The sequence below is a fragment of the Podarcis gaigeae genome (assembly GCF_964106915.1).
Source record: "Podarcis gaigeae genome assembly, chromosome: 8".
NCBI classification, from domain to species: domain Eukaryota; kingdom Metazoa; phylum Chordata; class Lepidosauria; order Squamata; family Lacertidae; genus Podarcis; species Podarcis gaigeae.
Genome location: NC_139684.1, coordinates 5429059 through 5445714, shown reverse-complemented (window position 1 = coordinate 5445714; position 16656 = coordinate 5429059). Strand labels below are relative to the sequence as shown.

The 16656-nt window shown below is 45.7% G+C and overlaps 1 protein-coding gene and 1 long non-coding RNA gene across 5 annotated transcripts in view; both read left to right on the top strand.

Moving 5' to 3' along the window:
• Positions 1-16656, top strand: part of ANTXR1 (ANTXR cell adhesion molecule 1) — a 268335-nt gene that overhangs the window by 9499 nt on the left and 242180 nt on the right. For all 4 annotated transcript variants that reach the window (XR_014567574.1, XR_014567575.1, XR_014567576.1 and 1 more), the window contains exons 2-5: positions 5968-6039; positions 8863-8934; positions 12715-12796; positions 12957-12990. Coding sequence is in view for 1 of the 4 variants with exons in the window: in XM_083753288.1 (XP_083609414.1) it covers positions 5968-6039; positions 8863-8934; positions 12715-12796; positions 12957-12990 (260 nt within the window). In the remaining 3 variants the exon portion in view is untranslated. The remainder of the gene's footprint in view (positions 1-5967; positions 6040-8862; positions 8935-12714; positions 12797-12956; positions 12991-16656) is intronic.
• The window catches only part of LOC310851268, a 204054-nt gene that overhangs the window by 30802 nt on the left and 156596 nt on the right, over positions 1-16656 (top strand). The window lies entirely within an intron of this gene.

The window sequence follows — 16656 nt, the reverse complement described above, 5'->3', positions numbered from 1 at the left end:
CAAAACATCTGGAGGGCACCAGGTTGGGGATGGCTGATACAGACCAAGTGGACCTCCATCACACCTGACCATTTGGCATGATGGGTGGAGGCTGATGGGAGAGAGAGGCCAGCAACATCTGGAAGACCCCAAGTTTCCTCCCCTCACTCTGGACCATCTGGTAGTGTAGCTGTTGTGTAGTGGTGCTTTCACAACTGAGGCTAAAGCAGGGTTTTAGCTTTTAAAAATGAGTGTTTTGGGGTGGGCATTTTTTTTAAAGAAACCTACAACTTTGAGTCAAATGTGAACCCTCCAATGACATTGACTGTGGCAGATATGAGTTTAAAACGTGTCTGTTCCTGCATTGTAGGGGGTGGGACTTGATGGCCTTTTGGACCCCATCCAACCCTGCAGTTTTATGATCCTTCCATTTTCCATGCCACATAACTGCAATTTTTTTGGTGTCACTTCTTTGAGGCTACTTGAAAGCTGCTTTTGTGAGATCTGGGACTGCAGTGAATGGAGCTGCCTCTACTCTGTGAAGTTGGTTGTGAATGTCTGCATTGAGTTCCCCTTTCATTCATGTCCCTCCATTCATCTTTGTTGTCATGCTACCTCATTCTTGTTCTTTCATTCTTCCCCCCCTGCTAAAAATAACCTCCTTGGGATCTTCATCATCCAGACCTGTAGCATGCACGGTCTGCCTCCTGCCACTCAGCTATAGAGTCACCATGTGTCCTCCTTTACAGGACGATTATCCTCTTTTCATGGCCAGCTCTGTAATGCAGGATGGCGCTGTGGTCTAAACCACTGAGCCTCTTAGGCTTGCTGATCGGAAGGTTGGCGGTTCGAATCCCCGTGACGGAGTGAGCTCCCGTTGCTGTGTCCCAGCTCCTGCCAACCTAGCAGTTCAAAAGCACGCCAGTGCAAGTAGATAAATAGGTACCGCTCCAGCGGGAAGGTAAATGGCATTTCCGTGTGCTCTGGCTTCCGTCATAGTGTTCTGTCATGCCAGAAGCAGTTTAGTCATGTTGTCCACATGACCTGGAAAGCTGTCTGTTGACAAATGCCAGCTCCCTCAGCCTGAAAGCGAGATGAGCACCGCAACCCCATAGTTGCCTTTGACTGGACTTAACTGTCCAGGGGTCCTTTACCTTTTTTTAACATATACGTAATGAGCCAAGTTGAGGCAGATGCTTCAGGGGAAAGTGAGAGAGGTGGCAGGTTTGGATCAGGTTCCTAGCTCATTTCCCTCTCTGGAGGGGCAACCTCCCTCGCCGAAAGGATCCACCCAACAATCCCACGCCTGATCCCTCTAGCCCCCATTGGCTGGTGGCAGAGATGGCTGCATCTTGCATTCTCCTGCCTCCGATGGGGCTATGTGTGCGCGCAGCTGCTGGAGCATTCTCCTAAACTGCAAATAAACAAACCGAGTTAGTGCATAAGCACTAGGACACCATTGGCTTCCCTCTCCCCGTCATGCACTTGTGCAGACAATGTTCTTGCACAGGTAGCCCAAGATGGCGGCAGCTTGTGCCCTGTTCTGGCTGATGTCTGCAGCTGCTGCCAGTGCCAGAGGAACTGGGTGGGCAGCGTGGAGGCTTGGCGGAGGCTACAGGCATGGCACCTGGGCCAGTTGCTGAGCATGGACCCCACCTCTCCTCTCATGCCTGCCCAGCTTGGAAGCATCTTTGGTGAGGGTGCATGTGGCCTAAGACCCTCTGTAGGAGTGAGACGTGGTCAGAGGAGCCATCGGGTTCGCCTCGCGTAGCAAAATGTCTTGGGCTGGCCCTGCCTCTGTTTGAAAGGTTGTCAGAGAACTGTTGTCCTCTTGAAGGGCTGTGTGATCCAAGCTTGCTCTGAAGTTAAAAGATTACCTGAAGGAAGAGCTTCAGGTTTGACTTTGCCCATCACCGTTAGCATTTGTACAGTACACTGAGCAGACCTGCCGTTCGTAAGACAGTGAGATGCCATTTCAGGTTACAGTCTCATGGTTAGACCAGCTGTTTTAAGAGGCAGAACATAAGGAGAGCCTGTTGGATCAGGTCAGTGGTCCATTTAGGCCAGCATCCTGTTCTCACAGCGGCCAACCAGATACCTCTATTGGGAAATACACAAGAGCAATGCTCCTCTCCTGTGGTTTCCATCAGCTGATGTTCAGAAGCCTTACTGCCTCCAACTGTGGAGCCATCCTGGCTAATAGCCATCAAATTTTCCACCATGAATTTGTCTAATCCTCTTTGAAAGCCATCTAGGTTGGCGGTCATCACTACTTCCTGTGGGAGTGAGTTCCATAGTTTAACAATGTGCTGCACGAGGAACAACTGTTTTTTCAATCTGTCCTGAATCTTCCAACATTCTGTTTCACTGGAGTTTTAGTTTTATGAAAGAGGGCAAAACTAGTTTCTTTCTCCAGTGCATGCTTAATTTTACAAACCTTTTCTCTAGGAGTTTCCTCACCGGGGAGTTCCTCTATTTACTTGATCGTTTTGGTTGACCTTTTGTGAACCTTCTTGGCGATTCTGAACTGCGGGAGTTTTTGAGGGTTTTTTTCTTTTTCTTTTCGTAGTTCTACTTTCAACTCTTGCCTCTAGAAGGGAGAGAAGCCACCCTCCTTGCAAAGAAAGGGGATTTATTTATTTAAATTCCTTTCTGCTGGCCTTCAACATCGCGGTGGCAGCACTTTCCTGCGCGAGGAGGCGTGTGGGAAGGTCTCACGGAAAAAAGAGCTGTAATTTTAGATGTTTGGATTCTTGTTCCGAGGGGAGACGAAAAGCTGGAGGATGTACTTATGTGGCGAATTTAAAAAGTGGTGTGTAACTGAGACAGGCTCCTTCCAAACCACCAAGAACGTAGAAGCCTCTTGTCTAACGGGTCCCTGAGTCGCAGCAGCAGAGCCGAAAAGGGAGCTCTTTCGGAGCCACGGGGAGCTCTATAGAGCTGGACCAGGGCAGGGATTCTTTCCCTAGACCATGGAAAATAGACCTGTGTCTCTAAACGCAATGGCTGTTCCTCAGCTGCTTCTCTTTAAAGGGGGAAAATGTAGTAACTGCTGCCTTGAGAGATCTCTCAACTGCTATGAGTTCCTGAGGCCAGCATCAGGCAGGATTTTTCAGTGTTCCACCCTCAGCAACCCAACGCCAGAAAATGATTTCAGACCTCCTGTAGGCAGGCATTTGGACGTTTGACCCAACAAATACAATTATTACCGTTATCCATTGGCTTAGCTTTTTTTTTTAAAAAAAAAAATATTGGTTTTTATCATACAAAATTATAAAACATACCACACAATTTATCACAAATACAATCTTATTGGACTTCCATCAGCACCTCTCCGTCTTAATCACTTCTTATGCATTTCCTAACTTAATATTGCCTTTATATCTCTTAACATATCCTCTCTCCTTCTGCATTTTTACAATATTTCTAATCTTATTCCTCACAGAACTTCTTGTAAACCTACAAACGTCATCTGGTTGTCACAAATACTTTTCAAATAATCCGTAAATTTACTCCAGTCTTCGGTGAATTTCTGGTCCCACCAGTTTCGGATCCTTACTGTTAGTTTGTCAAGTTCCGCATAGTCAATTAATTTCATCCTCCATTCTTTTATCGTTGGTAATCCATTGGCTTAGCTAACAGTATTTATAACCCTTGGATAACTCAAAGGGAGTTTTCAGCAGCTGGACAATGTTTCCAAAAGTTCACCAGCGTTTTAGGGCGCCATTTCTCTTAGCACATGTAGCTGTGTGTACAATTTTGCCTGATCTCTATACTCCTTTGCAAGCAGATCTGCATAATTCAATGCACCTTTGTGGGTCATTTTTACTGACGTGCACACTTTCAACGCACACTTTCCCTTAACATACGCTTGTTTTGGTTGGAGAACTCCGTCACAAAATTTGGAAGGACAGCTGCATTTCAGTTCACGTATTGTTTTGAAAATTCAAAATGAGGCAGACTTGCATTAAAATGTGAACAGAACCACGTTTCCCATTCACCTACCCACCCCCTAACTCTTAATATCCTGTCTGGGGGCAGCTCATACTCTGACACTAAATTTTGAGAGGCAGGCGGCTAAGAAAGGTGTCCAGGAGCCTCTGCCGCTGTTTCCAATCTTACCTTAGCCAGAAATTCACAAATGGCAGTTGGCAAATAGAGTAAGACATCTGGTGTCCTGCCTCATTTACAATATGGGCATATTACTGAACTGTCGTCGAGGATTCTTGAGACGGGGCTTCCTCAGTGATGGCACCCAGGATGTGAAAACTCCATATTATGGGAGATTTTATTCCGGGCCCCTCCTGGGTGGCTTTTAGGGTTAGGGTCAAAACAGCATTTAGTTTAGAGAGAAGGTGAGAGAGAGGGGACATGATAGAAGTTTATAAGATTATGACTGGCATGGAGACGGTGGATAGAGAAGAGTCTTTCTCCCTCTCTCAGTGCTTGAACTAGTAGGTTTCCAAGAAGGCTGGATGTTAGAAGATTCAGGACCGATCAAAGAAAGTACTTCTTAATGCAGCCTTCTTGATGTTGTTTGTTTATTTTATTTACCGGTATTTAAACTCTGCCTTTTCCCCTGATGGGACTCAAGGCAGCTTAGAGATAAAAACAAGAACCACTACAAACATAAGACAAATCAATGAATAGAATACAATTAAACACAGATAGAATTAAAACTATACCCATATATCAAATCTGTAAAACGCATCAATAGTTACAATAAACGATAACCTATGGAACTTGCTCCTACAGGAGGCAGGGATGGCAACCAACCTCGATGGCTTTCAAAGCAGAATCCTGCTTAGGGCTGTCTTAAGCATATGTGGGGTGCAAAGATCTTCCCGGTGCCCCCAGGTTGCCCAGTCCCAGGCACGCAGGAGGGTGGAGCCGACCAGCTGGCTAGCTCGGTCACCCCTGAACTCATGGCACAGAGCCCCCCGCAGCAGAAGAGCCGGTCGTGGTGCTCCAACCGACGGACGGGCTCTTATGCGGACTCAACTCTCAGGCCCCGGACTCTTGGCCTGGCACCCCTGATAGCCGGGTGCCCGGGTGCCCCGCACCCCTAGTGCCTATGGGTAAGACGGCCCTGATTCTGCTTAGAAGCTTCCCTTTGGGCAGATGCTGGCCACTATGGGAGCAGGCTGTTGGTTTAGATGTATTCTTGCATGCTTTTGACCTAAGCAACCTTTGAAGGTGTTCTTTCATGTTTCCTGGTGTGCTACTTTCGTCTTGCACAACAAGTGTTCCACTGTTTCAGAAAGTTTTGCCAGTGGAACCAGTGAATCACTAAGGGACCTTAACCTGCGCTACAGTGGATTCAGCCCTATCTAACTTTCTCCCTAATGCTACTGGACTGTTTCTCACTTAAAACAGGTTTGTTTCCTCAGGGCCGGCCCACCCATGAGGCAAAATGAGATAATTGCCTCAGGTGGCAGGATCCACCAGATCAGCAGATCCTGGTGTTGAGTCCCACCCCCTGTACCTGATAGAGATCTTCCCTGACCACTTCTTACCTGGCATGGAGGGAGTCACCATTTGGGGGTCTGCCTCAGGTGCCAAAATGTCTTGAGCCGGCCCTGGTCTCCCCTTTCCCAATTGAAATCAGCTGAAAAGCTCTGTGCAGCGACAAAGCCCAACTCAAAGCTGTGCGGGGAGGCTGATCAGAGGCAGCCCTTGTGTGATTTGTGTAGTGCCAAGTTAAAGGTCCAGTGCTGCAGTTATTTATCCTTGTCAAGGAACAGTCCCCAGGGCTCACCTGGAAGATCTATCATCTGCATGGGCCTTTCAAAAGCAACAGATGAAATACGGGCATTTCCCTTCCCCCTCCCCCTTCAAGGAACTGCGAAAGGCATTTTGAACGGGAGATCAGCTTTGAACCTGATGAGCTCCACAGATGTCCAGATGAACCAAACCTTAATAAAGCAGCAGCAACCTAAATGTTTCTGTAATTAAACCAATATTGCCTGGAATGATTTTCTTTTCCAGATCAGGAAGTGTCTTGCACCACTGGAATGAAATCTACCACTTTGTGGAACATCTGGCCCACAAATTTATAAGGTAAGAAATTTGGCTGATAGTAGAAGGTTGATTTCAAGAAGCTTAAGTATGATCAGGCTTCGGACGTGCATGTTTACTCGGAAGTAAGTTTCACTATGTTCAATGGTGCTTGAAGGTAAAGGGTAAAGGGACCTCTGACCATTAGGTCCAGTCGTGGCCGACTCTGGGGTTGTGGCGCTCATCTCGCTTTACTGGCTGAGGGAGCCGGGGTACAGCTTCTGGGTCATGTGGCCAGCAGGACTAAGCCGCTTCTGGTGAACCAGAGCAGCGCACAGAAACGCCCTTTACCTTCCCGCTAGAGCGGTACCTATTTATCTACTTGCACTTGGACGTGCTTTCGAACTGCTAGGTTGGCAGGAGCAGGGACCGCGCAACGGGAGCTCACCCTGTTGCAGGGATTCGAACCGCCGACCTTCTGATCAGCAAACCCTAGGCTCTGTGGTTTAACCCACAGCGCCACCCGCGTCCCTCAATGGAGCTTAGTCCCAAGTTAAAAGTCCTTTTGTTTTGCTTGAGTAAACATGCATGGAATCAGGCCTTCATGTCTAATTGTGGATTATACCAGAGGAGAATCAAGTTCTTTCATCTCTCTTGGCTTCAGTTGGGCTTGTCCTTTTGATTCTCCATAACATCACAGCTGAGAAGAATTCATTGAGCAAATTCACAATTTAACTTGGTTGTGGGAGGGAACCCTCTAACTTGTTTTGCCTTGAGCTTTCCTTTTGCATTACATTGGGTCCTGTTTAATTAAAAGAAGGGAGCATAATTTATAATACAGAATGAATTCCAAAATGGATCCCTTCTTTTTGTATTTGCATGAGCAAGGTATCCTAAGGGTTCCACTTTGGTTAGTGACCAAAATCAATCGATTCATTCATTCTAAAGGTTCCTCTCTCCATCTCATTAAATACTTTGGTTTTGGTTTTTAAAAACCAGTCATGGTATACTTCTAGCCCTTGTGTTATGTTTTTCTAGATCACTGGTTTCCAAAGTGGGGGGTAGGATAACCGGGGGTGGGGGTGGCGCTCAGAAGCACGTTAATCACTTATTTACAATTGACCAGGCTGGATCCTAGAGTGAAGTACCGTATTTTTTGTCCCATAGGACGCACCTAGTTTTTTGGGGTGGAAATAAAGGGGAATTTTTTCCCCTTTATTTCCCCCCCAAAACCAGGTTGGGGAACAGTGGGACGACGGGGCTGCGCCTCCCCACTGTCCCCCGAGCTTGTGGGGCTGGCCGATGTCTGCCTGGTGCGCGGGGCGCTCTGCTTCAGGGCACTCTGCACGCCGGGCGGCAGGCTGCTATCCACAGCGTGGGGAGCCCTGTGGGAACTCCCGTGGGCTCCCCAGGCTTGCAGATAGCTTCCTGAAGCCTGGAGAGAGAGAGGGGTTGGTGCGTACCGACCCCTCTTGCTCTCCAAGCTTCATCGAAAGCCTGTATTCGCCCCATAGGACGCACACAGATTTCCCCCTCATTTTTGGAGGGGAAAAAGTGCGTCCTATAGGGCGAAAAATACGGTACTTTCCTTGTTTACTACTCTTATTGCTTTCAAAGCTATTTCCTTAGGTTACATTTATTTATGATTTATGATTCTGAGTTGCCACAGTTCACAAGATAGCAGTTATTGGAACAGCTGCTGATTTTCTTATTAATTTGTCACTGTACATCAGTGGTGGGTGAAGGTTTGTACATGTTTGATAAATCACTACAGACAAATATTTTATGCTCTAAATTTCCTTCACCCTTCTGTTTTCGTTAATAAGAATGTGGGGGGAAATTCATGCAATATTCCTGAATGAATTTTGTTGTGTTGTTATCTTCCTTAGTGGGCTGTGCAAGCCACTGTTCTGAATAATGCTTTTTATAGGGTTAGCGCAAGGGACACTGGGGATGAGTTTATGGAACCAAGGGGATGGCAACTCAATAAAGTTTGGGAACCACTGCTTCAGAGTCTAGAACCACTTAAGCCTGACAACCAGCTGATCTTTGGCACTGTGTGAGGGGCTGGGCAAGCGCCTGCAAAACTTCTTTTGGCCCAGCTATGCCTCTTCACCTGTCCCACATGTGATGTCATAGATTACATCATCTGTGGGGCAGGTGGGTGTGGCTAGTTAGGCCCTGCAAGCTCAGTTGGTTCCCCACCGGCTTTTGAGCTATCCTACAAACCAACAAGTTGCCATGGTATTCTCCAAAGGAACCTGCAAGATCACCTTACCTCATATCCACCCACTGGACTGCTTCGATCAGTGGAACTGGCAGTGTTTCAGGAGCCCCTTAATACCTGTTCCCCATTAGTAAGAACCTTTTAGTGTGGCAGCACCAACACTTTGGAACTCCCTGCCTGTTGATACAGGCAGGCACCTTCACCTTGCGCTTTTCAGTGCCTGCTAAAAGCATAATTGTTTAGACAATCTACCCAGATGTTTAGAAAGTTGATGCAGGTCTTAATCTGTTTTCTGTCTATTGTTATTTAAACTTTTTTGAACGTATTAAATTTTTCATTTTTCTTAGTGATGAGTTTGTTGTCTTATCTTTTTCATAAGCAGCTTTGTTTTTTTACAGTCAAGTGGTCTGTATATTTTATGAACTAAAGAAATAAACATACGGAAATATTTCTGACGGGTGCCGAAAAGAATACAGTGAAGATTGCTGCCTGATATCAATAGGCAGGGAGTTCCAGAGTGCAAAAGATTCTTATTTTTTTCAGTTCCAGCCCTAGATGGTTCAGAAATGATCCCTGGGTGGGTCCCAAACTCTTTACGTTCATGTTTGTCCAGGGTGAACCAAAGTGTGGATTGTAACCCTTGTGTTCCCTTTTTCCAGCCCCCAGTTGAGGATGTCCTTCATTGTTTTCTCAACCAGAGGCTCAACTCTGATGAGGCTCACTGAAGACAGGTAAGAGGAAGCCGGGAAGGCAAGGGGGGTGGTGAGCTGCAAAGGTCTGAGGCTTGTGCATCATGCATTTTCTTCCTGCACACCTGTGCCCCTTGAACTTCAGTCTGCGCAATGGAACCAAATGGAAAGTCAGGCCAGGAGCAGACACAACTGCGTTGTAACTCTCATGGACGTCTAAAGAAGCTGAATGTTCGAAAACAGTTGCTGGAAACTGCAGCAGGAAAGAGTGCTGCTCTCTTGTGCTCGAACCCTGCTTGCTGGTTAGCCACTTTGAGAAGACTAGGTGGGGCACTGAGCTGACCCAGCAGATTCCTCTTTTCTTTTCTTTTTTAATAATATTTTATTAAGTTTCAGAAATAACAACAAACAGAAAAAAGAAAAAACACATACAGAAAAATATAAAGTTACCAAATACAAAAATTACAAACATTTAACTTATAAAGAAAAAAAAATAGAAAAAAGCAGAAAAAAGCACACTAAAAAAACACAAAAATCCCTTTTTTAAATTCTCCTCTTTGATTCACTTATTTTCCTGACTTCCTCACATCTCCCTTTTTTGTATCCCTTTTAAAAATTATTTCAGCAAATTCATATCCAATTAATTTATCTATTATCAATCCAATCTTATTTTTAACGTTGTTGCTAGAACTCCTTCAGCTCATTTCAATGTCATCAACATTCAAAAATTTTACAATGTTTCTGTAGATAAATTTTAAATTTCCTCCAATCTTCTTCCACCAACTCTTCTCCCTGGTCTCGGATTCTGCCAGTCATTTCCGCCATAGTCGGCATAGTCGACCAATTGGTGCCAAAGAAGGATAGAACTTTCTTTATGTATGCTTTAAGTATTCAGCAGCAGCAAGAATACTTATTGCAAAGCATTGGAAGACACAAGACCTACCCACCTTGGAAGAATGGCAGATGCAAGTAATGGACTACATGGAACTGGCGGAAATGCCCAGCAGATTCCTCTTTTGTCCTCATGACAGTGCGCGTTCAGTTCTGATGGGATGCTTGCGAGGTCTGGTGCTGAGTCTTACAGCCATGGGTTTGACTTCATAACCCTTTTCTGATTTTTGAACCCGTGTGCCTCTGGGGTTTGAAAACCTGCAAAGCGTTTCTTTTTAAAGACTGCCATGGTCCAAAAACCCTCCAGCACCTTGTCATGGAATATATTTGGGTACTGGGATGGTGCTGGTGAGATTTGCTGCATTCTTGAAACAAACTAGACGCTAGCCTTGAGAAAATGCCAGCTGGACTGAGGAGGCTGGTTCTTGTGCACAATAATGACACAACTGGGGTTTTAAGGCTGTATCCTTGAAGGATTTCTTTAAAAGCCAACTTAAAATGATGTGGAGTGTGCCCCGAGTGCTACAATCAGCCCAATTAAAGTTTCCATAGAATAAATCATAACAAGGGAACCTGTGTGAGAAATGCTTTTTGCTATCCTCTTTCTCTGTGCCACGTGTCGCTTTATTTTATATTGATATTCTTTCTCCTGGGGACGCTCCCCAATGTCCCCAAAACACACTTGAAATTGTTAAGCCTTCTGGCCTCATTAACATGATGGTGCTTCTCATCAAGTAAGGAATTAAACAGATAATGTTACTGCGAAATGTTAACCGTTCAACTGGAATCTCCCTGGAAAACCAAACCCTTTGCACTAATTGTGAACTGAAGAAATGGGATTTTCTCAACAAATGTTGAGACCCCCTCCCCATGTGTTGGCTGAACTGGCAATCTCCTTCCCATGAAGATACCAGCAGCATGAGTTCATTTGGAGATAGTCTGAGGACCACAGAGGCGTTATCTTGGCTTGAAAGCCTTCCGAACTCCACTTGGCTCCTTCGAGTCAGTTTTCACAGCTGAGTGAAACACCACAGAGCCCACCCTGCTCAGCCTGTTTTTAATCTGTCTGTGTGCCTGCGCTTTGAAAAGATTACATTGGATGTCCAGGGCTTTTAAAAGTCTTTCCCATGAACTCATTAATCTTGAAGTTGGTTTGGATGGAGGAAGAGAAGGAAGAGGGTGGCTGCGTTCACATAAATCTGGAGCCTGAAGATTAGACTCTCGTAATACTAGAGATCGTGGACGTCCAGTGAAGATTCAGGACAGGTAAAAGGAAGTCCTTTTTCACACAGTGTATCGTTCAACCATGGAACTCCCTCCTGCAGGAATCAGTGATGGATCCGTTATGTTCCACAGCTTATAACAATTGCTTTCTCCATTTGCCTCGAGTTAGACTGATTTTCACCCAGGAATTTAGCAAAGGGGGGGTCCATACCCCTGGACCACCCCCAAACAATGCCCTGCCATACTCTTATTTCCTCTCTTCTGAAGCCAGGTAAAATTGTCTGCTAAGCTATAGATATGTTACACCAGGGAGGTCCAACTCCCAAGAGACTGCGATCTACTCACAGTGTAAAAAGACTGGCAGTGATCTAACCATTGTCGTTGGATGGATCAAAGTTGTTGGGCTTTTTCTGGGAAGCCAAAGTTGTTCAGCTTTTTTTTTAGGAAGCAAACGAATAAAGGAAATGTAAAGTTTTGTTTCTATGACTATGATATATGCAGCTAGCATCTATGTTACATTGTTACAAGTATATGAATGAATGAAGGAAATGGCATATATGAATGAATGAAACTGAATGAGCGTTGTGATATACACAGAATATAATCAATAGTTGATTATATTTAGGGTCCTGAATCCACAGTCAAATAGTGGACCTTAACCTGATGGTCAACTTTTTGTCTAGGAACCAAAAGTTGCTGTGCTTTTTTGGGAAAGGCAAAGTTGTTCAGCTTTTCTTAGGAAGCCAGAGTGATTGAACTTTTTTATGAAACAGTAGTTGTTGATATTTTTTCTTCTTTTCTTCTTCTTTTTTTGTGGGGGGGGGGAGGAGATCCCTGAAAGACCAGAGATCTACCAGGAACACCCCACGATCTACCAGTAGATCGTGATATACCTGTTGGACGTGCCTGTGTTACACAATGTGATTTATAAACTCTAGCTATATAAACTTCATTGATTCATCAAAATATTGTGAGCAAGAAGGTCCAGCTGCTTAAATTTTGTGTTGCATGAAAGTGAGGACTGGCTGGAAGGGACAGAATAAAGAACTATAGAACCATAGAATTGTACAATTTGAAGGCCACCTCGCCCAACCCCCTGCGATGCAGGAATACTTACAAGGTGTTCAATAAACTGGTCCTGAGCACAGCTTGGGCCCCAGGATACAGTCTAAAGTGCACCTAGGAGACTACTACTGTTCAGTGAATATATCTGCATTCTCTTGTGTTCTATTGATGGTAGAAAGGCAGGATATTGATGTAAGAAAATGTATTACAAAAATGAAAAGAACATGCTTGACATAAGTTTATTTATAAAAATAGTTGCATGCCGCTGTGTCATAAAATATACATACTGTATAAGCAGTTTGCAGCAGTAAAAACAAACAAATAAAATACAGTAAAACCATAAAAGTTAAAAGCAGACGTCAATTTACTACTGTGATGGATGTATAATTAATTGCCTGGATTGGCCTGGCGAAATAGAAAGTTTTTCCGCAGGTGCTTAAAGATGGCATGAAAGGCTGAGTTGGCTAAATTCAGCATCTAAAAATGTGTCCCCTGTTTCAACTGCGTTGCATTTCATTTTGAATATAGTTTGGAACGGGCAGATCTAAAATCTTTATATCTGAATGTTATTCCTCGTGCCCCAATTTTATCCATAGCGAGTTGGCTTTCCCTCAGCGGAGATGTTGTGTTCTGCTGTTTCAGGGAGCAGATCCGTCAAGGCTTGGAGGAGCTCCAGAAGGTCCTGCCAGGAGGAGACACGTACATGCACGAAGGCTTCGAGAGGGTAAATCACAAACCGCACCAGCGTTACACTTGCTCTCAATCACACTGTGGGTGGGCAGCGGGTGGATCAGGCCCGAAACATTGCTGTTTCCAAACATGGCCCCTTATTCTTCTCACTTTCTTCTTTATGGTTCTGATGGTCATTTTTGTTTCTCTTTCAGGCAAGTGAGCAAATTTACCATGAAAATGTTCAAGGTAAGAATGAGGTTGGGGGTTCCACTAAATGGAAGCCTAGGGCTTGCCGATCAGAAGGTTGGCAGTTTGAATCCCTGTGACGGGGTGAGCTCCCGTTGCTCGGTCCCTGCTCCTGTCAACCTAGCAGTTCGAAAGCACGTCAAAGTGCAAGTAGATAAATAGGTACCACTCAGACGGGAAGGTAAACAGCGTTTCCGTGTGCTGCTCTGGTTCGCCAGAAGCGGCTTAATCATGCTGGCCACATGACCTGGAAGCTGTACACCGGCTCCCTCAGCCAGTAAAGCGAGATTAGCGCTGCAACCCCAGAGTCGTTGGCGACTGGGCTTAATGGTCAGGGGTCCCTTTACCTTTACCTTAAATGGAAGTTGCTTTATTGTTCTGTAAGTGATGGACGGATGATACCTGACTCTTCTGCTGCCCTAACTATGGGAAATGTCAGGTTTAGATCCCTACCCTTGAACTGACTTGCTCAAAAAGGGAACCTAAAGAACTGAGGCCAACAGCAGTAACAAGTCTCCAGGCCTTATTGACATATTAAAAGCCAACCTATTGCTGGGTCTAGTTATGGGATCAGCCTGAGAGTTCTTAAGCAACTGGAATGTGGATCTGTGATTTGTCCCTAAGATCAGCTTTTATACCTGAGAACTGGGAAGGGCTTACTCTGAGTTTACCATTTGTTCTAAAACAGTTTATAGAATTAAAGGATTGCAGTTAGAAAGGATCCTGAGCCTCATCTAGTCCAACTGCCAGCAATGCGAGAGTTACAGATAAAGAATCCATCTAACCTTTGCTGAAAAACTTCCAGTGAAGGAGAGTGAAAAAGCTCACAGTTCAAGACTCAGTCCCCAAAACGGCGTTTGATGACCTAGAGCAGGCATAGGCAAACTCGGCCTTCCAGATGTTTTGAGACTACAGTTCCCATCATCCCTGACCACTGGCCAGTTAGCTAGGCTTGATGGGAGTTGTAGTCCCAAAACATCTGGAGGGCCGAGTTTGCCTATGCCTGACCTCGAGTTTAAAATGGAGGAGCAGCCAAACAAGAGTTAGAAAGAATTTCTGCTTAAGTGGGGTCCTGGATAATGAGAAAGAGTGGGGAGACATTCCTAAGTTTCTTACTGAATGTCTATAACTAGCATAAATTTGGGGTTTCCACTTCGATCCAGGAACTGAGCAGGCAGCACAGGAGTCCTGGACAAAGATCCTGCACTAATAAAACTGCCCTGAGACATTTGTGATTTGATTTGAATATTATCACATTAAGGAGTTGGTTTTTAAAGCCCTTCACAATTTGAGAGCTGAAGTCTGGCAAAGTAAGTTTTAGATGGCCCCAATCCTCTTGGGTTCTACTTTTTTTCAACTGCTTTCCTCAACTGCCCCAGAAAGCAGTTGAACCCAAGACTAGCAGAGTATCTAAACTGATTTTTCATTCTCTTCAGCAATGTGGCAATTAAAAAAAATCTGCTCCTGGGTTTTTTTTTGGGGGGGGGGGCGCACTCTAACCATAAGGCATTTTAAAGAGGCTGTTAATTACTGGGGCATTTGCTTTTTTCTCCCTTGCAGGTAGAAGTCTTGCGATTATATTTAGCTTTGGCAAGTGCAAAATATCATCTTTAGCATGTAATCCTTGATTTCAGAGGCCTCTCAGATTTATTGTAAGGAGCTGCCGGCAGCCATCCAAATTACCTTTAATTGGTTCTGCTTCATGATGGCTGTGTGCTTTTCGGTTGATACCGATGACAAGTCTGGGCCGGGCTTAAGAGCGAGATAACAATCGCCTTGGGAGAAGAATGCATTTTGGCAGGCGGTGCTGCAATCTAGATGATAATATGCTTGGCTCTTCTACTTTACAAGCAATTCTGTCATAGTGGGGCCAGCTCCCAAATAGGTCCAGGGTTCATGAACCTTCCAGAGCATCATTTGCACCCGGGGACAAACTCTACAGGGTGGAGGGCACAGCAGCAACCATTGATTCATTTGTTTATAGCATTTATATCCCATCTTTTTCTCCAAGGAGCTCAGGATGGTGAACATGGTTCTCCCCCTCCTCATTTAAAGCCACAACAGCCCTGTGAGGCTGTGGAACGATATAGTGACTGGCCCCAGGGCCACCTAGTGAGATACAACATAACTGAGTGGGGATTTGAACCCTGGTCTCCCAGGCCCTAGTCCAACACCTTAACCACTATGCCACACTGGCTCTAGCATGGCTCCAACTCTCCCTTCCTCACCCTAAAAGGTAAAGGTACCCCTGACTGTTAGGTCCAGTCGCAGATGACTCTGGGGTTGCAGCGCTCATCTTGCTTTATTAGCCAAGGGAGCTGGCGTACAGCTTCCAGGTCATGTGGCCAGCATGACTAAGCCGCTTCTGGCGAACCAGAGCAGCGCACGGAAACGCCGTTTACCTTCCCGCCTGAGCGGTACCTATTTATCTACTTGCACTTTGACATGCTTTCAAACTGCTAGGTGGGCAGGAGCAGGGACCAAGCAACGGGAGCTCCCCCCATCGCAAGGATTCGAACCGCCGACCTTCTGATCAGCAAGTCCTAGGCTCTGTGGTTTAACCCACAGCGCCACCCGTGTCCTCACCCTACTATAGGACAAAGGTGGGCTGACTCACAGAGCATGAGTCGCTGATAAGTTTTAGAAAGCATGAGTGCGTGCTCACAGTTGTTCCACTGATCTGTGCTTCTGAGTATGCCCTCTTGCTTATGGGCATCAGAAGTATCTTTCTGGGTTAAGCCCAAGGGCAGCCTCGTCCAGTGTCCTTATCATCAATGCCAGCAGTGAAGTACCAGGTTGCCCAGTAGACTCTGCCTTTCCTTCTGGCCACCCATGGCAGAACTGTTAGAATTCCTGCTCCATGGTTGCATTCATGGGACTGTCTATCACATGACAGTGTATGTTTTGACTTCACAGAGTGGGAAGTGACAGAGACAGGGTGTTTGTGTCACAGTGTTACGTGAAGTGGGACAATTGTCCTTTGTTCTCTCTCTTTGCTGTCTGATGCTAGAGAGAGAGGGAGCCATGTTGCAGTGCTCCGTGTGTGTTTATATGTAAATAAAGTAGATTAGCCAAAATGCTGAGTTGCTGAGGTCTGTTATGCAAGCTGCGAAGACTCTGCGAATCCCTAACTGTGCCGATGTCTGTTGGCATCGGTCGCTGTGATGTTCGGGCTGAAGAAAGCTTTTGAAGCTCCCGAACGATGGACCAGGAGAGAGGGAACATACCAGTTGGCCATGTGTCTCTGCCAGAGTCCTACTCGAGTGTAGGGTGAACTCCTGACAAGAACTTGTCTCATGGCATGCTGATGTCACACTCTTATGCATTACCCTCTCCATAATTGACTGACAGTGACAGAATGTGGGGAAATATAGGATGTGGACCCCTGGCAGAGCATAAGGCTCAGTCCCTGCCACCTTCCGGTAGGCCTGGCTAATACTCCTGATTGAAGCCCCGGAGAGGCACTGTCAAGTAGTGTGGGCAGTACTGAGCCAGCTAGATCTCTTTGCATGCCAAAGATCCCATCTTCCGTCCCTGGCATCTGCAGGCAGAGCTGGAAGAGCCTCTCTGTCTGAAATCATGAAGAGCAGCTGCTGCCACTCTGTGTAGACAGCTCTGAGCTGGAAGGAGCAGTGATCTGACCTGGGAGAAGGGAGCTCCCCGTGT